At 31.9% G+C, this 25,707-nt stretch overlaps 5 protein-coding genes across 6 annotated transcripts; 2 read left to right on the top strand and 3 right to left on the bottom strand.

Annotated features, from left to right (window-relative positions):
• Positions 1–12: 12 nt before the first annotated feature.
• LOC113393979 (pupal cuticle protein G1A-like) lies at positions 13–1,349 on the bottom strand. Its single transcript, XM_026631128.2, has one exon. The coding sequence runs from the start codon at positions 1,268–1,270 to the stop codon at positions 98–100; it is 1,173 nt and encodes a 390-aa protein (XP_026486913.2). The 5' UTR covers positions 1,271–1,349; the 3' UTR covers positions 13–97.
• Positions 1,350–3,707: 2,358 nt separating this feature from the next.
• Positions 3,708–4,628, bottom strand: LOC113393935 (uncharacterized). Its single transcript, XM_064217400.1, has one exon. The coding sequence runs from the start codon at positions 4,570–4,572 to the stop codon at positions 3,808–3,810; it is 765 nt and encodes a 254-aa protein (XP_064073470.1). The 5' UTR covers positions 4,573–4,628; the 3' UTR covers positions 3,708–3,807.
• A 7,284-nt stretch (positions 4,629–11,912) lies between these two features.
• On the top strand, positions 11,913–17,173 carry LOC113393937 (uncharacterized). 2 transcript variants are annotated; one of them, XM_026631059.2, is made up of 6 exons: positions 11,913–12,074; positions 13,211–13,564; positions 13,640–14,824; positions 15,096–15,896; positions 15,985–16,277; positions 16,393–17,173. In XM_026631059.2, exons 2-6 carry the CDS (start codon positions 13,214–13,216, stop codon positions 17,000–17,002), a joined length of 3,240 nt encoding a protein of 1,079 aa, XP_026486844.2. In that variant the 5' UTR covers positions 11,913–12,074; positions 13,211–13,213; the 3' UTR covers positions 17,003–17,173. The 2 variants fall into 2 exon arrangements, with proteins under 2 accessions (XP_026486844.2, XP_026486845.2); XM_026631060.2 differs by lacking the exon at positions 15,096–15,896 and having other exon boundaries at positions 16,393–17,166.
• An 850-nt stretch (positions 17,174–18,023) lies between these two features.
• Positions 18,024–22,160, top strand: LOC113393938 (uncharacterized). Its single transcript, XM_026631061.2, has 5 exons — positions 18,024–18,312; positions 19,468–19,607; positions 20,354–20,448; positions 20,583–20,712; positions 22,001–22,160. The coding sequence occupies exons 1-5, from the start codon at positions 18,057–18,059 to the stop codon at positions 22,091–22,093; spliced, it is 714 nt and encodes a 237-aa protein (XP_026486846.2). The 5' UTR covers positions 18,024–18,056; the 3' UTR covers positions 22,094–22,160.
• On the bottom strand, positions 22,120–24,267 carry Mrps34 (mitochondrial ribosomal protein S34). Its single transcript, XM_026631062.2, has 3 exons — positions 23,961–24,267; positions 23,380–23,628; positions 22,120–22,362 (listed from the first exon to the last, which is right to left on the bottom strand). The coding sequence occupies exons 1-3, from the start codon at positions 24,141–24,143 to the stop codon at positions 22,207–22,209; spliced, it is 588 nt and encodes a 195-aa protein (XP_026486847.1). The 5' UTR covers positions 24,144–24,267; the 3' UTR covers positions 22,120–22,206.
• Between the last annotated feature and the right edge of the window lie 1,440 nt (positions 24,268–25,707).

Raw genomic sequence — 25,707 nt, 5'->3', positions numbered from 1 at the left:
AGAAAACAATAGTTTGTTGTAAAATACTTTATTGTATATAAATATTTTTATATTATTGTAATTAATTTTATCGATATTAGTTCGCCAGATTAGCTCTCTACCAGCTATGAACTAAGTGACCAGCACCATGCGCCAAAGGAGCGGAGTGGATGAGGGGGGCAGCAGCGAAGACACTGTGGGCGACAGGGGCGACAGCAGCGACGGTGATAGCGGGGCTGGTGCGCACATCAACACGGGATTGGTGAGATACCGCGGCAGGTGCAACAGCGTGAGCTACGACGGGTGCAGCTACCGCGTGAGAGAACACTGGGGTGGCCACAGCGTGAGAAACAATAGCGGGGCTGGAGATTACATCAACACGGGATTGGTGAGAGACGGCAGCAGGGGCGACAATAGGAGCGCTGTAAACCAGGTGTCCAAGGGAGCGTCTCTTAATAAGATGACTAAGACCGTGAGCGGAGTAGCCCAACAAAGGAGAAGCGTAAGAGTGAGCAGAAATAAGAGGAGTCGCAGCAACGACACTGTGGGCGACAGGGGCGACAGCAGCGACGGTGATAGCGGGGCTGGTGCGCACATCAACACGGGATTGGTGAGATACCGCGGCAGGGGCGATAGCGTGAGCTACGACGGGTGCAGCGACAGCGTGAGACAACACTGGGGCGGCCACGGCGTGAGATACGATAGCGGGGCTGGAGATTACATCAACACGGGACTGGTGAGACACGGCAGAGGGGGCGAGGATGGGTGCGCTGTAGGCAATGTGTCCCAGGGAACGTTTCTTAAGGTAGTGACCGTGTCCAGCGAGTCCATGTCCAGCGAGTCCATGTCCAGCAAGTCCGTGAGCAACGAGTCCGTGAGCAGAATGACCCAACCAAGGAGCGGCGAGGGAGTGAGCACCGAGAACGGGAGCGGCAGCTACGACGGGAGCGGCGTGAGCTACGATGGCCGGGCTGGTACGCACATCCACACGAGACTGGTGGGACACAGCAGCAGCAGGAGCGGCGACCACTGCAGAGGCGACGATTGCGGAGTGAGCGATGGGAGCGGCTACGACGGCAGCATGGGCCAAAGGAGCGTAAGCAGCATGTCCAACGGGCTCCAGGGCCTTAGCCTGCAGGTGGATGGCACGAGCGTTGATGACTTCAGCGGTGTCGAGGGGACGACCGTGGGGGTCCAGCACCAGCGCAGGGTGATGCGCGGGCTGCGCCAACGGGATGATTGAGCCGCAAGCCACAGCGGCGAGAGCAAAGAACACCACCAGCGATTGCATTGTAAACGTGGTCTGTGTTTTTCTGACGAACTAGATCACTTCAAACCGTTTTCGGCCGACTGATAGTTTTAATCTGCACTCGGCGGCTTTTATACTGACAGCATTATCAGATTTAAATTTTACACATGGTCTTTAAATTTATAATGAGTGAAAGGCCAATGTCAAGTGTCATATTTCTGTTATGCCTTGTTCCTTGTACCTCTGGTGTGAGTAAAATAATTGATTTTTATTTAAAGCTATTTAGATGTTACATAACAATCTTTTGGATTTGTTTAATTTTTTCTTTCCTGGTTACCCGATATATTTAATTTACTGATACAATAACATTTTAAGCAAATAGCAATAAATCGTGAAGATTAAAGTCTTTGTAATCAATGTATTTCAGTTTTTACTAAAACAAAATTTACAGTTGCATCATTGATTTGTTATTTAGACCAAACAATAATAAAAACATAAATATATATTTTATTATAATTAGTAAATTCTACTTAGAACGTTCAGATCTTACAAATGATAAAGTATTGTATAATCGTATAAGCAATAGACATATCTACATGTAAATAAATAATTCTAATATTGTTATAATACAAACAGTATGGAGCCATACTATCTATACACTGGTACTGTGCGTCTTGCCTTACTTTTTATGTAAATTATTAAAATTGATCTGCTTTTAAAATTTTACAAAGATTGATATTGAACTTAGTTTTATCCCGTTTTTATTAAAAAATACTATTTAAGGGGACATCACAGATTAAAAAATCTAAAATTTTTCAAAGCAAAATTGCCTGTTGTATCTGGTATAAATTCGTGTTTGTTTGGAGAATCTGAACCACCAGGTTTCCGTCTGTAACTATATTTAAATAAGAAGCTGTATATTAAATATATTAAACGGATATACCTGTATCCATTATTATATATAATTTCTATAGACAATATATCCATCCACAGTTACTTGGAAAATAAGTAACGAAAATATAACTCGTCAATAAAGATTAATATTTTAAAAGGTAATCAAAATAATGTTGTAGGTTCGAACCTAACCTGGAACCTTGGAACCTTGTTCCAAAACATTCGATAAAATTTAAAAAAAAACCTTAAATCCTTGTCAACAAAACCTTCAAATAAACTTTAAATATTCTACTCTAATACAGTTTTATAATATGACGTGTCACCTCCGTGGAGGTGATCGTATTTTAGAAGAAAAAAAAATTCTCTCATCGATCATATAAAAATTGTATTTTAATAATCCTTTCTTTACTTTTTGGCTGACCTCTAAAGTAATGAAAGATACATTCGTTTATACACATTAAAATGCCTAAAGTTTTATACACGAGTTAAACACATTTTAAGACTAATAATAATAATTTAATTAAATAGATGCGAAGCTATTACATAAGATATTACAATTGACATACATTTTAATTTATATAAACATTTTTTGACATCCTCGTCGTTAGGCTTGACCACATACACGTATTTGTAAGTCTTTGAAAACATTATCAGTTAAAAATCTAACAATAATATAATTGTAGCGAAAACAATTGACATACATTTTTAAAGGCCGGCAACGCATCTGATAATTCCCTGGTATTGCAGATGTCCATGGGCGGTGGTAGTCACTTTCCATCAGATCAGCCTCCTGCCCGTTTGCCAACTATACCATTAAAAAAAAAGTCATATCTATTTAGCACTTTGGATTAAATATATTAAAGTTAAAGTCAGAATATTTATAATTCTAAATGTATTGCCATTATTTGTTGTTTGTCAATAATAATCTACTATCGGTTCGGAAAGAAGCCTCAGACCGAAAAGAAACCAGCGAAAGAAACTTCACGAGATAAATTATTTTTTTGGACAGTTGCTTACATTGTATAGATTTGTATTTGAAAAGGTCTGAAGATAATCGTCTCCTTTCCAAATAACACTAAACACTTAAACAGCTATTTATTGAGTTCATACTTTTGCTTTCTGTGTAAAATGGATATTTTGTCCCGGTACGACTTAGATAATAAATAGTACTAATCAAACTTTTCGGGAACTAATATTTGTAAAGCTACTAACAAAAACGATAACATGCATAATGCATAATTTATTAGTTAAAACATTTGACAATTTTACTAAAGAACAATGACACTAACTATATGAAATGCTCCAATGTAACCATTGTTTTATATGGGTTAGCAAAAATACATTAAAAATATATCGCATAGGTCCAAGGTCCATAGATCCAAGGTCTATCTCTTTTTTTTAAATTGGATATTGTTATTTTTTACTTTTTTCTTTAAAGCGATTTCGAAAGTAAATTTTGAAGTAAATTTTAATAATTAAGTTTTATGTATAATAATGAATAATTTTATATAATTACATATTTCCGCAAAAACATAAAAACTTATAAATATACTGAGAGTATAAATATACGACAATAAAATACACATTTGTTTTAACTATTATTTATTTATTTCTTTCATGAAAAATTACGAACTTTTTACCATAGAAAATATTTCTTAAAGGATCGTTATTATTTGTTTTTTTCATTACCAAGTCGTAGCGTATACCGACGGACCATAAACTATTTTTTCTGCAACCACAGCTGGTGAAGATTTGACATCCACTCGGGATTGATGAGAAACAGCTGAGCCGGTAGAATAAACTGCGTTAGAAGGAGACACGTATACAGATTGGGCATCAACAACAGCTGGAGCAACTTCGACAACGGGTGAAGCAACATATGTAGGTTCAACTACTTGCTCCGTAATCACAGCAGGTGATGTCTTAACATCTACGCGAGATTGATGTGACACAGCAGAACCTCCTGCATAAACGGTAGCAGATGGAACCACATTAACTAAAGTTGGAGTAGCAATAACTGTTTGTCCAGATCCGTAAGTCTTTGCAGCAACAAAGGCTGGTCCTGCTGCTACAACTGTTGGTGCTGACGATCGTACATCTACACGAGATTGGTGAGATACAGCTGCAGGAGCTGCAACTACTGTCTGTACAGGTGCAACAACAGCGGGTTCTACAACAGTCCGTGCAGCAATAACAGCAGGTGCGGCGGCAACCACCGTGGGCGAAGAAGTACGTACATCTACTCGAGACTGATGAGAAACAGCTGCCGGAGCTGCATATACAGTAGAAGGTGCAGCATATAATGCGTGAGTTTCAACTACGGGCTCATAAACGGTAGCAGTAATAGCATCGTGGCCTCCTAAAGCCTTTGCTTGATAATGCAACGCACTATACGATGGGGCAGCAATAGATACCGCAAATAATGCACTTAACACCACCAGCGATCTCATTATGAACGTGGTCTGTGTGATGAGTCTTAGAAAGATCACTTCAAACCGTCACGGTCGACTGATGTTCATCTAATAGATGTTCAACTATTTATACAAGTGTGTATAATCTATGCAAAACTGTATTTAGATCATTTAATACTGGGCGTACAGGAACATAAATGTTGGTGTCCTTGAAAACTATCGCCGAAAAAGGCTTCTAAAAAGGTCGATGTTGCTACACGTCGCTTTGTATTGAGGCAATTGACATTTTATAAATGAATAATATCAAAATGCTAAAGTCAAATCAGGATGTAATAGGATATACATTTATTAAAACTAATATCCGGTATTCAATACAAAGTCGTATTAAGAGCCATTAACGATTTTTTTCGTTATCTATCTATTAAATTAACTTGTAGAACAAGATTTTCATAGAAATATTTTTTATAACAAATAAACTATTAGTTATTTCCTTGAGAACAAATCGAATTATGAAAATAGTTCCATTCTAAAAAAGTACAATGAACTATATGTTTCTTTCTCTGTAAGTATCAATCAATGCAAATATTGGAACCCTTTAGATATCTCTAGATAGAGATAGATTAGGCACGTATCTCAAGGAATTTTAATATCTTACAACTAATGAATCAACTAATATTAAAAAGAAAACTATTTATTCATTTCATTCATTAAGTATATCTTACCTATTTAGATAATCTAAAAAAATATTAAATAAATTATTTTTTAAATCTTAAACATCAATTACGGTAACTTATAAATATTAAGTTTCATTAACTATTATTATATTTTACATTCAATTCTAAAAGAGCCGCAACATGAATGAGAGATTCACATTGAAAGTATTATGTAGTATCAATGATTTATTTGTAATCAACAGTGTTACAAAAATTATATTTATATTTGGATTTAGCTTAACTTATAAGGCCACAAAGGATTAAAATATTATAAAAAAATATTGTTTAATAGAGGAATATAATGAAAATAAACCAAGTTTATTATCTAAAAAAAAATCTGCTATAACTTTAGAATATATACATCTGTGCGTCTTGTGTGTTTGAGTGTGAATATGTAGAACTCTACTATTTGTTTTAATTATTATTTAAATAAACTAGATTTATTCATTGTAATCAAATAATATATATTTATTTGATAACTTTTCAATATCTTGTAGTAATGAATAAAACCTTCAATTGAAATATATATTCATGTAAACTTTTTTACATATCGAGAACTAATAGTTATATTCATAAAGTTAAAAACCTCGAATTTTAAAGCATGAATTAATAAAATATTACTATTTAAAAGTAATTTCAAAATATAGGCACTTTATTCAAGTACAAGTACGTACATTTACAAGATTAATTTAAATTTATTCGAAATATAGATTCTACCGAGAAAAACCAATAAAAACCTCAGTAGTTACACTTTTCATCAAGTTTCTCAATTTACTTGTAATAATAAATGGAAAATCCTGTATAGAGAGAAGTAATATTGAAATAAATAGAATAAGAAACAACACATTAATCTTTAAATAAAGCGCTGCCATCTAGTAGATACTGGAGGAACTAAATACAATGCAGACAGTTTTTTGTAGAATTGCACGGCAATGTAGTAAACCGCACGTTCCAACTATTAGGTTCTCTTATTATACAATAGATGTCAGTAAACTGATTTCTATTTTTTTTTTTCTTATAAAAGGAAATTTTTAAACAACTTGAAAACTTAGATATAACTAATGAAAAAGTAATGATAATACCTTAATTATGTAACCCTTTGACTTGTAACACTGTCCAGTGTTAGATATACTTACAATCATATTCTCTGCAGTTTTTGTCGTTGTATTTTGCAATACTTTATACTCCTAAGTAGTTTCTTGAAAGTTCAAGTTATAACATGTTTATGGAAAAAAGTATATATTAGTCGTGTAATAATTAGTTATAAATAATTCATTCAGAAAAGACTCGCTTCGTTTTCAAAATAAATTTAGTTGCTCTTAAACGAAGTATCAAATTGATTTAATTTACAGTATCAAGTAAAACGGTTTTATCAACTCTTAGGCTTTTTTTAATTTTATAACTATGACGTCAGAATCGTAATCATCGATCCCAAAACCTAACACGTATGATTTTGAAAATAGGTTTAATAATAAAATCTGCAGTACAATTTGTTATTGATAAATCTTTTTAAATTTTGTTATAATTTAAGTTTTTTAAACGACATATATATTTAAAAGAACTTCTAAAATTAATTCTGCTGTTTTTTTAATACATATACATTATATGTAGGTATTTCATAACATCCACCAACCAATTTTAAAAAGTCTAAGTTTATGTCTAACTACTTCTATTCAAACTAAAAAAAATCCGTAGGCCAATTATTAAAAACGCCTCATGCATGCAACCGATAAAGCCCTAATTTTTACTTTAACAAAATCAGTATTAAGTACAGTATTTTTTTGTTGTTATGCGAATGGTTTATTTTTTTATAGTTATATTAACCTTATTATTAATACGACCTGTAGTGAAGAATGTAAAGCACTTGAATCTTAATAAGGATTGCGGCTGAAGTTGTGCTTATAATTCATTTCGCATCGGATGAAAACATCATGAGAAAACCTGTCCGTGCTGGATGATCAGCATCGGTACTGTTTAAAGGTAAATGAAGGCCTGAGGGATTCTGTAGAGTTAAAAGATTTCCTCTAAACGCCAAGACATATTTGTATAATAATGTCTAGAAAAACAAAATGATTTAGATATTATTTGAGATAGCAAAGGCAGCGCATAGATAATGCAACGTTTAGGCTCTACGAGTTTGTTTATATTTGTAGTTGAAGAGGTGATAAAAGGTTATTATTATGATTCAGACATGTATGGCGGCATTGCTCTAATAATATGTGATACCACGTAGATGCAAATGACGGAGAACTATGTCGCTAGTCTCGGGTCAGTGCTGAGTAATATTCTGCCACAGAGGTATCCACCAACCCGCGTTATTATTCTATAGTATGCTAAATTTCATGCTGAACGGTTCAGCAGATAAGACGTAAAAGCGTAACAAACAAACAAATACCTAAACTCACTTTCGCAATATCAATAATAAAATCATAAACATTAAATCTAAATTTTATGTAGTTATACTTACACTTTATGTAGTTGCACTTAGCATGCAATCGAAATATTAAATGAATAAGCGTAAAAACCTAATAGCGTCCCTGTACGAAATAGACCTTGACAGGAACGCAGGGAAGCCCACTGTTACGTGGCGGGCCGTTCAATCAACGAAATGTAGGCCATCGAACAAATCGGCGCAGCGAAAACCGCGAGTATCCGTGCTACTAAAAATAATTATTTGTTAATGATAAATAAACAATATTATTCAAACAGGGTATAGGAATACGCCTTGATTAAAGTATATTCATGACGCAATCATTATTTAGTTATTCCATTTTATTGTCATGTAATACTCGCAGTTATGCAATAAAGACGTAATCAAAACCAATATTAAACTCTAAATGTACCTAACTATGAACATCTCCGTATAAATACGGAAAATTATAGCACAACATTAAGAAACAATTTTTATTTAAATTTATTAATCGAACTATTCATTAGTAGGGCGGACACTTAATACTTTTTGTTATATTCATTTTTTGGTCGTTCATAATTTATAATTATATAATATATTTAAAAAAATACATTGAACAATTCTACAGGTTTTTCGTCTTTGTATAAGGCTTGCACGGCCTCCACTGCGAGTTGCAATAGACGGCATTCGGAAAACCCGTGTTCAACTTGCAACATTAATTTTCTAGTAATTTGGTAAAAATATTAGTAGTTAATATTATTTACTAAAGAGTCTTTAAGAATTTATTGCAGAAATGAATATTTGAGTATGACTATTGATAGATTTTCTAAAGTAGAATAAAATTGACACCCTAGATTTGTTTACATTGTGTAAATATGTTTGTTATTATGAATTGATATGTTTTATGTTATTTACATACAAAGGGAGCTTTATATAAGAAAATGCTCCAAAACTTTATAATCTACTATATACAATTAGAAAACAAAAACAAACAAAAAATTTTTTTTTTATATTTGTTTTATAATGAACAAAAACAGAACCACATTCCACGAAATAGACTGTATAGGTTTAACAACCTACATCGTGATTGATTCATTTCACGAGAAGACAGAAGATAGCATAAAAAATGTAAATAACGTTCCGAAGTGAGTAGCCGCAAGCGGTTATTACATAATCGCGGTGCCGATGATCTCAGCTCTGCCAGTGTGTAGCAAGAGGGTCACTGTTTGTGTGAACCTATGAAACGTCGATTACTCTTTTGCTTATACTATATTTTTTAGATATTAGCTTTTCTTATCGTAAGTAAAACAAGATTTGAAGTAAGTTTATTACGTCATCATCATCCCACGTATTATACATAAAATATGTAATGTATTTTATATGATATTATCATTTTATGCAATTTTTCGATATGTATTTCCTTCTAATAAAATGATGTTTGAATAGAAATTATGACAATAGCCTTTACAATCTTTAAATTTAAAAAAAACATAAATATTATTTTATGTGTTTGCGGATCTATTGTTCTGTATAATTCGAAAGCCATATCCACCAATCCAGAGTAAAACAACGTGAAGAAGAAGTTCTTAACTTCTTCCTTTAAAGAGCAGCCTTGCGTTTTTATGTGAATTAAAATACCATTTTACAAATCGATCCATATGAATCTATAAAATATATTTCTATTTAAAAAAAAACTCCTAAAGTAACTTTACTGGGTGTCACTTTCAAGTTAGTTTCTTTTGTGTTTTAATGTTACATTTGTTAAAAAAAATATTTTATCAAAGACAGTTTTAGTGACAAGAGTGACAAGTATAGAGTTTCCTACACTAAGAAAGTATTAATAAAATAAAAGCGTTGTCCGTCATGTAATATACGAATCCTATTTTATTGTCACAGATAATACGTTTCAACTAAAGCAGAAAGCGTATCATTTGAGAACGCTATGGCATTATGTTCGCTAGTATATTATGTTTATCTTTTATGTTTCCGTTTGAAACCCGCTAGATATCTAATTAGCTTCAAGTCTTGTCGTTATATTTTCGGTCTGTTTTGGTACAATTATTATTATTTATTGAACTGCATTCGAAATTAATCCTATGATTAAAATACGATATAGTAACTCGAAAAAAGAAATATTTTACCCTAAGTAAGCCGGCGAGTGTAGGTACACAATGCGGCAAGACAGAAATGGTTCAGCGAACTCTTGCGCAAGCTCAAACGTTAACGTCAGATTGTTGCGCCCGCACAGGTCCGGTTCACGCTGCACTGGAAAGCCCGTCTTGTGCAAACACACAATGTCCAAAATAAATCCTGCAGAAAACCTTGAAAATATGTGTCAGACCTCTGAGTAATGTTACTCAACTCGTATATTCAATTGACGGTGTAATGTTATTGACATTATTTTTAATTATTAGTAAAATATTGTTTATGAAAATGTACTACTAATGAACATATGAATATACTTTAAAATAGGCAAATTTCACCTTAACAGATAGTTTCATAGGAAAACTATATTTTGAACAATTACAATTTCAAAATTAAATATATTTATATTTGATAATATTATTAATTATTATGTTTATGTAATAATTAATATACATTAAAATACTTTTTTAATGTGTATGTGTACTGTGTTCATTATACTACTTATCAAGAAGCTATTCTTACGCAATCTCTATATGGGCGCGTTGAAGTCTTTTATGCGTACTAACCTAATCTAACCTAAATTAACAAACTCTTTCTCTCGGAAAATTTATTTAATAATATTTTAAATAGTATTTCTCAAACAAATGTATCTGGTTAACCTTTTTTGTTTTTACGAGGTAACAGTGAAAGTGTTTTAAAGTCATTATATCCTTTTAAGAGCGAATAACCTACATTATAGCACGCTAGGAATCGCAGACGTACTTTATTAGATAACCTTATGTCACAATGGATACATTGTATTCAAATTATTCTTATTACATAAATACTTCAATATTAACAACTGCAAATGTTTTGCAGTATACTTTTTTTATTATATTAGGAACATCGTCATCATGTATAGTTAAATGATGATGCTGTTCCTACTACAATAAAAAAAAGTATATAAGGTTTTGAGCACGCCCGCCTGGGTAGGTACCACCCACTCAGAACATATTCTACCACCAAACAGCAATACTTAGTATTGTTGTGTTCCGGTTTGAAAAGTGAGTGTAACTACATGCACAATGGATATAACATCTTAGTTCCCAACGTTGGTGGCGCATTGTCTATGTAAGGATGATTAAAATTTCTTACAACACCAATTTCTAACGGTAGTGTTGACCACTTATCAACAGGAGGACTATTATGCTCGACTGCTTATAAAAAATATTTCTAATTGCTGTAGCTATCGAAAAATATACCATTACGTACGATATAAAGAGTTTGTTTATCTGTATAAACACCTAATTACAGGATCTGCATATTCCATTTAACAAAATTCTTCTTGCTTTAGATAACCCATTCATTGAGAAGCAAGGTTATAGAGTTCATCACGCTGGGACCCACAGGTTCAGAGCAGTGACCACACGGAGCAGTTAGTACAGAATACACACACTTCCAATAATCAAATAATGACAATTTGCCTGTAATTTCACTAGTCAATTAACTTGTTATACTGAGAGAACAATATAAAGCACTATAAAACTGAAACGTTTTCCTGAGTGATAGATACTTGTTGACAGGCAGACTTGTACAGATACTTATCTTTAGTTATAGGGCTCTGTACAAGACTATTTTATTATTTTTCCTAAAACACAAAGTTCTGACACAAAAATAGGTTCCGGGCGTGCCGTAGAAAGTAACAGAAATGAATAGACTGAACCGGTAGCATCACTTGGCTTTATTTTAATTATTTATATTATGATATTGTTCATACTACCATAACCAGAAATATATTATATTATTAAAAACCTAAAAAAAATTGGCACAAAATCGTACTTCTTCTATCTAGCTATTTAAAACATGTTGCTACTCATTGGAAATAAAATAACCAAACTCAAAAGACATGAGATCCGTCAAGACGACCTCAATTTTATCCCCATTTGGCAATACATACTCGGAACCCAAGCATGAATGGATCATAGGGTTAATCAATGACAAAAAAGACGTCATACCCTGTACCACTAAATCGAAATAAAAAAACATCGCATCGATAACTGCCTCACAAGAACTACAAAAATCTTAGTGACTGTTGCTTCAACGAATATCTTGGTAGGAGTCTGAGTCGATCATCTTACAAAATCCAACTGCGTGAATCTTTACGTTGGTCGAAGTATAAAGCGTCGTGGTGGTAAATGTGGCAGTCATTCGGACGCATTCAGAGCGCCGGTGAAGTAGTGAAAACAAGCATAATAGACTTTTTAAGTGATTAACAAGAAAGTGTAACAAAACAAGTAAGTTTGTTGTGTTTAATTAAAACAAAGATGACTTCAACTCAATAATTATATTTAATACGGATTATGCTTAAGTGATTGAAGTGAACAGGATTATAAAGTGTAAATAATTAAATAACTTTCATCGAGATATCTCTGAAACAATAACAAAATATATGCTACTAATTAACTTTTAGATTGTAACGAGTGACAGTAGCTTAAATTGTTTATTTACTTTCGAAATTAAGTCAACAGGATTTGAAAAACGAAAACGTATATATTAATAAGTAGATGATAAATTAGTTAACAAATAGTACTGCATTTATTCATGTAGTTTTAATTCAAACATATATTATTTGCTATAAGCGAATCTTACACTTTCACTTTAAACGAACTTTGAAGAAAGTCTTATACAGACTGCGTATAACGTATCCTGTATAAGATTGATAAGATGCAAATTGTTCATTCCATCCATCCAGTCCATTGTTTCAAGTTTTTTAATCTCACAGACTCTACATTTCACACAAGCGTAATTTCTCTCATGTACTCTATAGTTATTGTTTGTTGAATAAAATTATTTCACGAGCAATTTAAAAATATAATCGTATGTTAGATTGTAATAAAAATTTAATGAAGTATTAAAGATACAAACGAGTTCTGTGCCGTAATGTATTGCATAAAGAAAGAGAATTACATTTTGAAAGTTACATCATTCCGATTACGAGAAATTATGACGCACCGGTCGGTACGTGAGGAGCTTGTCGATGGACAACTGTGCTAGTTTTTGGCGACACTGACATCATTAACACTTTCATAATAACAACAATGAGTGACACATCATATGAGCATCTATATACATATTTAATCTTTTAAACGATATCAACGATCTATCTGACCAAACAAAATGATTTTCTTTTTTGATTGTTTCCATTAAGATATTATTGTCATATATAATAATGCATTTACGAAACACGTGAGAGCGCTTTCGCAGACGCACTCTTGCTTGAACAGTCACAACGAAGCCCCGGCGTTATGGAAGCTTACATAACCGCTGTCAGCGAAAGTAAAAGTGTTTCTCCGCCTACGTACTCATGTTTCAACATTTACACCACTTTGCATGATTCGACGCATATTTATTTCATATTATTATTTTACAGATCATGCGGTGGTTTATACATTGTTGTGTTCTGCTATTAACAATAGCGAATATATCAGCCGATTGGTCTTGGGGAGGAGACGACAGTACAAAAAATGATAATATCAACAACAAGTCGACGGAGTTATTACAAGGCGAAGAAATGATTGGTGCACAAGACAAACATTTTAATACAAATGGTACAGTTCTTGACGATATCGTTGATGAATTAGTAAGCAGCAAACAAGGCCGAAGTTTAAGTGGTTTTGATGATGTATATAGTGATCCAACTATTAAGGAAGCTTTAGATGCCGGGGACGACACAGAAGCAAGAAATTTAATTAAAGGTCGTCTTTGTACATTAGGACTTATACAGGTATACTTATTTCTTTTCAATGAAATCAGAGCGTATTTTTTTCTTTATATATTAATATTTATAACTTTCTTTTAGTGTGAAGATGACGAATCACAAGAAAAAAGAACATATGTTTCACCCGATGAGCTGATTTATGCTCAGCCCGTAGATATTAAGCCTATTGGAAAACCCATTGCCTCCATAGCGATACGAGGACCACCTAGAGCTTATGGACCACCCAAACCCATGCTTTATCCTCCACGCCCTCAAAAGTATCCACCTAAGAGGCCAAACTATAGTGGAAATGGACGACCCGGTTTCGCTGACAAATATGGTGTTGCTGGAAATAATTATCAATTTTCCCAAAGCAGTGGTTCATACAATGGATATGAAGGAAATTATGTAACTAAGCCACCAAGCTACGCAAATAATGAACCATATAATTTTGAACATTCAAAGCTTTCTTACAACAAAGTACCTTCAAATATAAACACCAACACAAAAACCGATATTGTACAACAACACGTTCATCACCACTATGTCCACGGTGATACAGATAAGGAACCCAAAGTTATAATAAAACCAGTGGCTATACCAGTTGGATCTGTAGGACATTTAGCATCTCAAGTACACGCACACGAATCTTCTGACATAATTACATCATCGGGAGGAGACTTTAATTCCGTAACATCAGGCGGATTTAGACCTATGACTGGTAGTTTTTCTTCTAATAGCAAACCAATTTATGAAACAGATACCATATACGGATCACAATTCAGTCACAATAACTACAATAAAGGAGGTGTCAATGTTCAAAATCAAGGGTTACCGAACCAATTTAGTAACAATGCTTTTGATGATCAGCGATATGGTAACTCTTTAGGTGCGTATGCTTCTCAAAGTGGAGAATTTTACAAAAAAGAATTAAATGTTGGATCTAGTAATAACTTATACAGTCAAGGTCCTGCTACATTTGAAAAAAATAATCTTTATCAACAAAACTATCATGAAGCTAAGGAACAAGGTTTTGAATGTGTTTGTGTTAATTACGACCAATGTCCAAGCCAGGAAATAATTGGCCGCAGAGATGACTTATATTTGCCAATTGATCCACGTAACAAGGGAAGCGAAATTACAGCACTGACAGAGGAACAATTGGACAATTTAAACAAAACCACTTCTGACACAGATACTAAACAAAACGTAACTGAAATTAAAAAGATCAGTAAAAGAGACGTTAGCGAACTGAAAGAGAAGGAAGAAGCGAAAGAAATTGAACCGGTAAGTGAAAACTTTAACAAAAAGCGTTATACAACTAACATTTTTAGTTTCGTTGAATACCTATCATTTCACATCAACCGTCACGATTATTTCATTTTCCATACAACTTAGATCTGGGGTAACATATTTCAGTCAGATGGATTTGTATAATGAATACCTTTATACATCTGACTGAAATTACTCACAAAAGAAAAACTAAACAATGGGCATTGACACTAATCTAACACAAAATCGAAATATATAATTAAATATAAAATATATATTACTGCAGCGCCTCCTCGGGTTTGCTGGCGGAAATGGCGGTAATAGCAACAAACAAGTTCAGCCCACGTTTGGTGTCTCTTTTGGGTTGCCCCAGCCTTCTAATGGATATCCAATTAATCCCTACAATTCAAATCCTTTATACAATCCATATGGTCCTGCGTTAAATGGAGGTGGTCTAAATCTAGGACTACTTTCTGTTAATCCACTACTAGCTATTCAAGTAACGAAAAATGATTATGGTGAAAAATTAATAAAACCATTTGTGAATTTACATGTTACGCCAAACGAACATGTAATTAATAAATTAGGTCATTTGTTTCACGAGAAAAAACAATATCTTTTAAACAAACATGAACATTATCACCATTACAATCCATATTTTAACCAACATGAACATAGACCATACACACATACTCCTCCTTTTAATTCTGAACATTATGGTATTAATAGGCCACCAATTTATTCCCCACATCACTCTTATTATCAAAACAACCATTACCGTATAAACCCACAACATTTGCCTGAAGCATCACATGCCAATGATGATTACTATGACGATGATAGTGATAATCATTACTTCGATCAAAATCCGAGCTATAATTATGAAAACTATGGTTTTGAAAGGTCGGCTAACACTAGTGGAAATAATAGAGACCCTACTTATGCTAATCGATATGCATATTCACGTTCCCTTACCATTCCCTCCAATCCTGGGGCTAACCGGGGAGGCCAAACCATTCGTTTTCCTCAGTCGAGAAAGAAAAGGGATGTCGTCACAGATGTGCCTAAAAGCAAAAAGATACAAGAGGTAACGCAACGAAATTCAACAACAAAACTACTAACATTAAATTTGTATTGTCCTGAGTCGGAGATATACTTATCGCCTTTTTTTACAGCGTCAAGGTTACTTTGGTCGGCCGCAAATTCCTCAGTGTCAACAAAACCAAGTATGCTGCCGCCGTCCTCTTCGACCTCAAGCCTCAAATCGCGGTCAGTGTGGAATAAGACATTCTCAAGGCGTTAATGGAAGAATCAAAACTCCTTCTTACGTAGACGGTGACAGTGAATTTGGCGAATATCCTTGGCAAGCCGCTATTTTAAAGAAAGATCCTAAGGAATCGGTTTATGTGTGTGGTGGAACACTTATTGACGGACTCCATATTATGACCGCAGCTCATTGCATAAAATCGTAAGTATCAATTAATAACACATATAAAAAATCAACCATTTTCTGTCTTCAAAACCATTCATATTCCATCATTATTCTCCAAAAGATTCTTATATAATACATTTTTATTTTATAGATACAAAGGATTCGAGTTGCGTGTGCGGTTAGGAGAATGGGATGTTAATCATGATGTTGAATTCTACCCTTACATCGAAAGAGACGTAATTTCTGTACATGTACATCCGCAGTATTATGCTGGTACATTAGATAACGATCTTGCTATTTTAAAATTGGAGCACCCTGTTGACTGGACTAAATATCCTCACATTAGTCCCGCTTGTCTTCCGGATAAATACACCGAGTATGGTGGACAAAGATGTTGGACTACTGGATGGGGAAAGGATGCTTTTGGTTCAAATGGAAAGTACCAAAATATATTGAAAGAAGTTGATGTACCAATACTGCCTCATGGACAATGTCAACAACAATTAAGACAGACACGATTAGGGTACAACTATGAGCTTAACCCTGGATTCATTTGTGCCGGCGGTGAAGAGGGTAAAGATGCCTGCAAAGGCGATGGTGGTGGTCCACTTGTGTGCGAACGCAGTGGCACCTGGCAATTGGTCGGCGTTGTGTCGTGGGGTATTGGTTGTGGGCAACCAGGCGTGCCAGGTGTATACGTGAAAGTTGCTCACTATCTCGACTGGATCTCACAAATTACTTCAAAATTTTCTCATTATTAGGCGAAGACAAATATCCATTAAATCAAATGTCTTAAGTTTTGTTGTATTCCATTGAATTTTAGAATGTAGACATTTATTTAAATTCTTAATTTATTATTAACCTTTGGGCGGTAAGGTCCAGAGATATTAAGTAAATGCTTGTGCAATTATTTGTAAAATAAACTAATTAAAAAATATACTTTTTCTTTTATTCGTTCTCTTTATGTTTTTAAACTACACTATATGCTTTAATCAAATATAATTATTTATTAAATTGGGAAATTTAACTGAAAATATTTTATAAAGATATTTTTTTCTATAATTTCCATAAATACTTTAACTCTAAACTACACAAGTACACTTTAAGCTTAGCCCAAGGGGACTGGATTGATCCTGCGACTTTTTACATCGTACATACATGTGTTAAATGATACGTACTGAAATAAATTTACACGTTAAAGAATAATTCAATAACAATAAATAAAATAGTTAATTAAAATTCCGTGACAGTGAAAACAAAATATAGAATACCTTCCGTGTATAGAAAAAAACAGAGAAAGAGAAAATTAAGGGTTGTTCCTTATGTTACAATTCATTCTACTGTAAGCTGCCTACAAGAACTTCGTTCCAAAAATCATGTCAATCAAAAATCAACACATAATTAGACCGTATTGGGCAGAAATGTATATATTTCTTTTTAATTCTTAACATTGGTTTTATTTAAATCATAACAATTTTTATTAGTGCTTCTGTGGTTATATAGTTACTTATCTACATCACGTTCCAATTATTCTAAAGACTATTACTTTTATTTTAATATTTCTATTTACTTACATATTTTAAAAATGTTATTCGGTATAATTACTCAGCAAAAAGAATAAGAACTTTTTTTGATAAATGTCATAAAAAAATATATATATTGACAAGCATACACTTTTATTGTTAATTTATCTATGCGACGCAGGATATACAAAAATAATTTGATAAACATTATAACAAATAAATAAATAATAAATAAATAAATAGTGAAGAAATCTGTGTTTTTAGATCTTACAGCAGAGAAAAATTTCAATCAATGGCAGGAAAAGGCACTGACCGTAAAGGCAAGGCAAAAGAGATAAAATCCACCTTAAATGATTTGGGAGAAAACTTGGCCGCTTTTACGTTACCAGATAGTCTTCCCTGCTCAGAAATAGAGTTCCCAATATTAATTAAAAAGACAAATAAAGCCAAATGGACAGAAATTATTGAAGAGAGTAACAGAAACCTAAAAGATATAGAAAATTATGTAGAAAGCATAAAAGAACCACTAGATAAAACTCCTTTTCTAAGTTAGTTCCATTATTTTTTGATTGCCTATTTAGTTATATTTTATTTTGTATAAATATTTATGAATATGACCCTAACCTGATTTTGTAAGGAAAAAATTGTGATTGACCCAATCGAATGATCTGCTTGAAATATCAATGTAAAACAAATATTAGTCCAAACCGCCAAGTGTAAATAACCATTTTTAAACAAAAGAATGATGATTTAGATAGTAGCCCGCACATTGAATTTTAAATGAATTACATTATACACAAAAATACTCTAAATTTTGTGGTAGAGATCACTCGTGAGATATATAATCCTAAGCACCTACACCTTTTTTATTGTATGTTACTATGTACATAATATTACATTCATTGTCCTTTATAGTATTTGATGTAAGGAATATTATTAACAGTCGAAATACCATAAACAGTCTTATAAATTTTATCTATACTCGATTTTTAATTACTTATAAACATTCCTTTGAAATACGTGTATTTATTTTGGTAATAGGAATTATTTACCGAACCCGAGTTTATTTTTTAACTAATAAAGTATGTCCTACATCATGTCTATCATCTGTCATACTAGTAAAGCATAAGTATGTCCATACGTATATTTTGTATTACATTATATATACTGCTTTTTTAATATTGTTTAGATTAAAAAATACCTTGTTATAATATAATATATTTTATTGTTACTATTAGTAGTTTATAAGTCTAGCTTAGTTATTAATTTACTACATACTTATTATAACACAGTTCTCCGGCATGCATTAAATAAGGTTTTAGGTTTAAGGTTTAACAAAATGCACTTTAATGTATGTGAATGTAAAAAATCACAATAACATAGACAAACTAGATGAGGTAAACAGCGCAAGACCAGACGCAATATTTGTGTTCGCGCCACAATGCTAGCTAGTATAAGTGTATTATCTATGGTTCGCGCGCTTCCCGATCTCGACTCCTTAATCCTACCGTTCACGTTAACGGACCGGCAGATGGCGCGATGGCACAGACGACTTCCTTAGTCATTTAGCTTTTGTAATGATTACCTAACAAAAGAAAGAATAAAATAAAAAAAAAACAAAAAAAAAGAAAGAAAGAATCCCTTAATACTTCAATAGAAAACTTATTAATAATAACTGTAACTCTTTTAACTTATTTTTTCAGAAACCGAATATGATTACATAAAAGACAAAATTTTTGTTTATCTAATACCTGCTTTGGAGGAAACTCTTTTTAAAGCTGAGCTCTGGGACGCTTTAAAGAGTCAAAAGTGTTTCTTTAATGGCATCGATCACATCGTACAGGTATATCTTGAGTCGAACAGATAAATATATTTTTTAAATAGTGAATGAACGAATTATTACAATTTTATTTATTTGAAGTATTTACCGGCTTTGCTTGAGAAATTAAGTCATGTTTACACTGATAACAGTTAGCAGGAAATGAACAAGGAAGTGTACAGCACTAATGTACAAACGATTTCTGCCCTCGATGATGTAACAAAGCATTTAGATACTCTCAGTAAACAGGAGCACCAGCCCGAGAAAATTGAACCCTAGGCAACTAACAATAGTGGCGCTCCTTAGAACAAATTTTGTAACAAAATTTAATGTGTATGTCTTGTCGAGATAGAGAAAATAATTTCCAGAATCCAGCACGCTAACGTCGATTTTCTTAATTAACAAAAATTCTAAGCTACTAATATTTTTCCTCGAATTTATGGAAATGCGATATGACGCAAATTTAAAACAACAACGGTTTCGTTTTTGGAAAGGACGGACTTCTTAACACGTACTCAAATACTTGCGCAGATATTATTAGATTACTAGTTTCCAACTACATATAACTTGTATTACGAGGAGGGGTGTGCAGGTGTTAGGTGCCATTATGTGATCTTCTCTACCCATGAAATGGCATGCAAAAAAATAAATGTGATCGGTTAAGAAGTTAGGACGATAAAGCGTAACAAATAATCAAACTCACTTTCGCATTTTTATTAATTAGGATTCAAGTTTGTAGATAGCATTTCATTAACAAATAAGTTTAACAGATACTTTGGAACAACAACCCTCGTAATCCAGAACGTAAACTTCATAATTTACATTTGTTCAACATGCCATGGGTTCGTGAGCATCTTAAGAAAAAGTAAGATATATCTATTTTAGAAAAACTATTAATACCTAATTATGATTCAAAAATATAAACTGTCACTAGAAATGTTATGATAGTGATTATTATAAACTTGATAACATTTAATTTAATTTATTTTTCGAAATTAGGCCGCGACCTTATTATCCCAAGTCTTGGCTATGGACTGAAGAATATGCAGCTACATTGATACAAAAAACTATTCGACAATATTTCGTACAACGTGAAGAGGAAGTGCAAGAGATGCGTGAATTCTGGAAGGTGATAAAGTTATTAGCAATATAAATAATTTATATTAATATTGTTAGAAGCTACATCATTAGAAGTATGCATGTAGAAGATAGTTAGTATTAGTTTAAATAGACAGTCACACATTCGTTAATTACAAACAATTGATTGATTTGCATAAATCATCGACATATCTTGAGATATACACTTATTTTCTGTTAAGCGCACCAATTTTTAGATAAATTTCTACATATAAACGGACGTAACCTTACCATCAGATGGTTGATTTACTTATTAGCAATAGTTATAAATTAATCAAATATATTTTTATGTGTCCATTGTCGACACAACTTAAAGGCAGATATAAAAACTGTATTGTTATCACTATTAAGTGTATATGTCTTGCATAACTGTTTATTTACTATATACTAATTATTATAATAGAGTCCTGCGTCATAAAACCCCAGACTCTTACATAATCAAAGACAAGGAGGTTTAAATACAGATTTTTTTTCATTTTTATAATAAATTGGTATATTCCTAACAAACAGGCTCCTTGGGTTATTATAACTTGATGGTTATTAATTACAAAAAAAAAACAATTATAGTAACTATTAATATGAACAACATTCCAAGCATTACTGAGCACTGATTTGATTCGCATAAAATTGAAATTAAAATATTCACGATGGATTTGCGAAAATTGGCGTTTTGAATGTCGACGAAACTGTTATCGGAATTTGGAAGTAAATTTTAGTAGTTAAGTGTAATAGTGACGTATTATAAATAATATATATATTATTAATCATAAATTCTTAGTAGTGCACAATATAGCTGAGCTATTAGCGAATCGCATGAAATATGTTAATCTTAGATTTGTTTACCTGTTTATTTGCATACTTACACTTATTCTAATAATATATAAGCGTAATATTAATTCTGCATAAATGTTTATACTTTATTTTTTACAAAAATTACTGCTAATTTATTTGAAGCAATTGATAATGATAGACTGAGAACAGATAAATTTATTATATTTGTGTCAAATAACTTTAATGTAATATAAAATTTGTGGTTTAGCATTAGTATTTCACAACTTAAACCACTCAAAATTAGACTAAAAAATTACAGCCCAAATTATAATTGCCCATCGAAGCTCTATCTTAAAAAAAAGATACCAATGTATAATGCGAACTCGTATTCCCACAGAGATTAGGAATTAAAAAATTTACAAATGAATTTTATCCTCTTATAGACCATATTAAATAAATAGAATAAACCATGTAGTTTGAAATAATGAAATATTAAATTTACTTTATAGAAACTGGACATTGAACACGGTCGATCCGATTTAGAAACAAATCCATACTTGGCCAAAAAGTTTGCCTCACAACAAGGAGTACATAAAATATAATTTATGTAATGTAATAAAACTAATCCTGAACTAATATGTTTTATTAAACTAATAATTATTAAAACTACTTAATAGTTTTATGTTAAAAAACCTTGAGCATTATTATAAATTTATTATTGTAACTGTATTCCCTCATACAATGAGGGACTCACGGGTTTTCCAAGAGACATAGTAAACTGCACTGTGGGTTTTTCGTCACCTTTAGCAATTCTGTGTACTCGGTTTGGACTATGATTGTATGCAATAGGCATAACAAATTCCTTAATGGTCTGTAATAAAAAAAAGCATAAGATTAAAATGTATATATATTAGATTCCAAGTCAAGAAAATAAATAGACACTGTAGTTAGCTATTTCTTAAAAATAACTGCTTTCACTTTAAACATAATTACTACAACACCATTTTATTTTATGAAGATAAGGTTTGTAAGAACTTATTTAATATATTTATATACAGTTGTTATATATATAGTTCTTAATGATAAAATTTTATATATGTTATGTGTATGACTAAGAATTGAGCATAAAAATAAACTTATAAAATTTACATTTGAATATTAACATTCATAATAAATTTTTAACATTCATAATAAGACTGCTATTTGGTGTCAGTCTGCTAAAAATGCTGTCTATTTAGACATGAATATGTCACGTAACACAATCATTTGCATCAAATAACTTTCTATTTCATTATGTAAATTATCATTTAAAAAAGAAGTTTTTGAAAAAAAGTGTTCATCATTATTAATAAAAATAGGACTGGCACCTTTTTATTTTTGATTTTCCTTAGGAAATTAATGATGCATTTGAAAGGATTCATTTAGTAAAATAAATAAAACTATGCATGAAATTTAGACATCATCATATAGTAAAATATTGCAAATTAATATTAGAACAATAAAAATAAAGATAATATTCACATAAATAATACTCTATAAAAAAGACTATAAAATCTTTGGTTTTTTTATTGTTAGTTTATATGTAAAAAGATAAAGTTAGACTAAAGTTAAGCCAAATTTAGCATTATTAAGAAGTAAATGCACAACAAAACATACATAACAGTGTAATTAAAATATTCCTTCCAATATTATTGTTATATATAATATATATTGTTGTTACATAAATAAAACAAAATATAAAAACCTTAAAACTTATTTTGAGACGTGTATTAAAAATGAATATTCCTTCTGTCACATATTATCATTTGATTGACTAATGGGCTGGGGCATACCTTGAGAAACACTTCCCTAAAGACAATTAAAAAAAGAATTAAAAAATTAAAATCACCTCTAATCCCTTCTTTTCGTGATCTTTCACAATAAATTTCTTCATTAGTGGTGGCATTTCAATAGCATTAGGTAAAATTGCTTCAGGTAGTTTTTCATAAATTTTAGCTGATTCAAATAATTTAGCTTCTTCATCTTTTGGAATGAGATTATAATCGGGCTTATAGGATGTTTTATAAATTTCGGTTAAGTTAGGAAGTTTTCTGCCTCTAAAAGTTTTTTCTACCCATACTCGAACTCTTCGCCTTTCCTGAAAAATATTGTAAATTTTGATTAATTGAAAACACTAACAGCAAGCATTAACAAACATCTTTTGGGCCAATTTCAATTCTGAGAAGTTTTGTACAGAATACTTTCCATACATCAATTTCAGTATTCAAAATTTTTACTATGTATACACTTTACTTATTTTGTTGATGATTTCAAATTATTTTTAGTGGTTACTTAAAATTTTTGTGTGATGGTAGAATCTTAATATATAAATAAGACTTTGTAGCTGTAATACTCGTGATGCTAAAACTTTTTTCTCCTCACTAAACAAATAATTCAACATAATTAATAAAACATAAATCATAGTCATACTTCGTCTGGACAAGTTTCTACTTTTATAATCTTCATGAAACTTGGCTCGGAGTAACGTTGAAACACGGATCGAACGATTATTCTCCCTACACCATAATTTTTAAGACTTCCAACAATTTCCCACAGCGTTTTTCCTTTAAAATTTGTCGTCCTTCCTACATATTTAATAACGGGTGACGTCATTTCTATTTGTTAATAATAATTTAAATAATTGAAAAAATGCAGAAAACAGATGGTTATGTTTTTCGATAATAATTGTATGCTGAATGCTGAATGCTGATTGCTGAAGCGGATGTCTGATGAAAATAAACTGACAACTGACACTCGATATGTCGATGTCAACAGAATACAGATGTTAATTGTCTACAATCTACCATTTTTTTTTGGTAAATCATTTCTACTTGGCAAAGGTATTACATCAAACAACCAGCTGCAATGAACGTTGTCTAATTTATTTAACATTAATATTTTATAATTGTAATCTAAATTCAACATTCAATTTTCTAAAGCACAGATTTGAATTCGTCAGGAACTTAACTTTTTTATTAAGTATAAAAAAAATGTATATAATTTTATTTAACTTTCTCCATTGTCCGACCAAAATCGAAATAAAATTAAAAAGTGTTAACCTACAGTTTGCATATAAATTATATTGTAGTTATAACTATTTTTTTAGAATAGTTTCTCGTTGTTAAATTTAAATATATATATATATTTACCCCTTAATTAAACATTCAATTAATTTCAATAAAAAAGTTAATCTGCCCCAACCAACTTAAGACAACTCAGATTTTGGAAATTAACTTCGCTGTAAACTAAAACACGTTTCGAAACTCTTAAAAATTTGATTAATAAGAAAAATTGTTTTAAAGATCATACGTTGCAATCGATTCCCTTAGTTTGTTTTATTAGGTTATGTTTAGTTATACTTTTTTTCTGACGTGTATTTATTACGGAATGATCGCAATATATCTTCAACTTGAACAATAATGTTTACGTTTTAGAAAATCCATTCAAATTGAGTTTTTTTTATAAATTGATAAATCATGCAAAGAATTTCGAAAATGAGATAGAGAACCTGTTGAAGTTTTATCTAATTTGTCAGCAATTTCATTGTATCTAGGGATCAAAGCATAACGATTAGATCGTTTTGATGACAAATATAAAGAATATAGACTATTCAAATTTTATGTGACTCAGCAAATTGGCAAACTTTCATCCGATAACTTGGCGACATATGTCAATATAGTAATCGTAAAAAGTTGTACCTAAAATATCAAGAAATTGTTTATCAGCGCATATAGATCTCTTATCAATAACCTAAAGAGAGAATGAAATTGGGATTGTAAATAATATAATTGTGAGTAATTCAATACAGATGGTTAGGTTAGACTTCAATGGGTAATTAACAAAATTTAAGCATACTCTTTAAGGTACCTTTATGGAATGTTTTGATTTGAATTGATAAGTTTAAAGGCGAGTGATACAAAGTATTAGAGGATGAGACGGCGACTGTTTTTTTTTTTCAAATAAAACGATCATTAGCAGCCTGTTAATTTCCCACTGCTGGGCTTAGGCCTCCTCTCCCTTCGAGGAGAAGGTTTGAAGCATATCCACCACGCTGCTTCAATAAAAGGATCAAACAAGTACTATCTACCTTAATGGAAGGATGGTTCTACACATTCCAGAGAACATTATTGGGAAATGATTTCATTGTCCCCAAAATAGTTCGTAGACATTTATATTG

Source organism: Vanessa tameamea, chromosome 16, assembly GCF_037043105.1.
Source record: "Vanessa tameamea isolate UH-Manoa-2023 chromosome 16, ilVanTame1 primary haplotype, whole genome shotgun sequence".
NCBI classification, from domain to species: Eukaryota; Metazoa; Arthropoda; class Insecta; order Lepidoptera; family Nymphalidae; genus Vanessa; species Vanessa tameamea.
This window is presented reverse-complemented; position numbering and strand designations above follow the sequence as displayed.

What these genes read in the sequence shown, in the direction of transcription:
- LOC113393979 (XM_026631128.2), bottom strand. Translation starts at nt 1,270, where the DNA reads ATGCAATCGCTGGTGGTGTTCTTTGCTCTCGCCGCTGTGGCTTGCGGC.
- LOC113393935 (XM_064217400.1), bottom strand. Translation starts at nt 4,572, where the DNA reads ATGAGATCGCTGGTGGTGTTAAGTGCATTATTTGCGGTATCTATTGCT.
- LOC113393937 (XM_026631059.2), top strand. Translation starts at nt 13,214, where the DNA reads ATGCGGTGGTTTATACATTGTTGTGTTCTGCTATTAACAATAGCGAAT. An exon ending in GTACATTAGGACTTATACAG is followed by an intron (nt 13,565 to 13,639) that starts GTATACTTATTT and finishes ACTTTCTTTTAG; the next exon opens with TGTGAAGATGACGAATCACA. An exon ending in AAGCGAAAGAAATTGAACCG is followed by an intron (nt 14,825 to 15,095) that starts GTAAGTGAAAAC and finishes ATATTACTGCAG; the next exon opens with CGCCTCCTCGGGTTTGCTGG.
- LOC113393938 (XM_026631061.2), top strand. Translation starts at nt 18,057, where the DNA reads ATGGCAGGAAAAGGCACTGACCGTAAAGGCAAGGCAAAAGAGATAAAA. An exon ending in AGATAAAACTCCTTTTCTAA is followed by an intron (nt 18,313 to 19,467) that starts GTTAGTTCCATT and finishes TTATTTTTTCAG; the next exon opens with AAACCGAATATGATTACATA. An exon ending in GCATCGATCACATCGTACAG is followed by an intron (nt 19,608 to 20,353) that starts GTATATCTTGAG and finishes TAAGTTTAACAG; the next exon opens with ATACTTTGGAACAACAACCC.
- Mrps34 (XM_026631062.2), bottom strand. Translation starts at nt 24,143, where the DNA reads ATGACGTCACCCGTTATTAAATATGTAGGAAGGACGACAAATTTTAAA. An exon ending in TAGAAACTTGTCCAGACGAA is followed by an intron (nt 23,629 to 23,960) that starts GTATGACTATGA and finishes AATATTTTTCAG; the next exon opens with GAAAGGCGAAGAGTTCGAGT. An exon ending in ACGAAAAGAAGGGATTAGAG is followed by an intron (nt 22,363 to 23,379) that starts GTGATTTTAATT and finishes TTTTTATTACAG; the next exon opens with ACCATTAAGGAATTTGTTAT.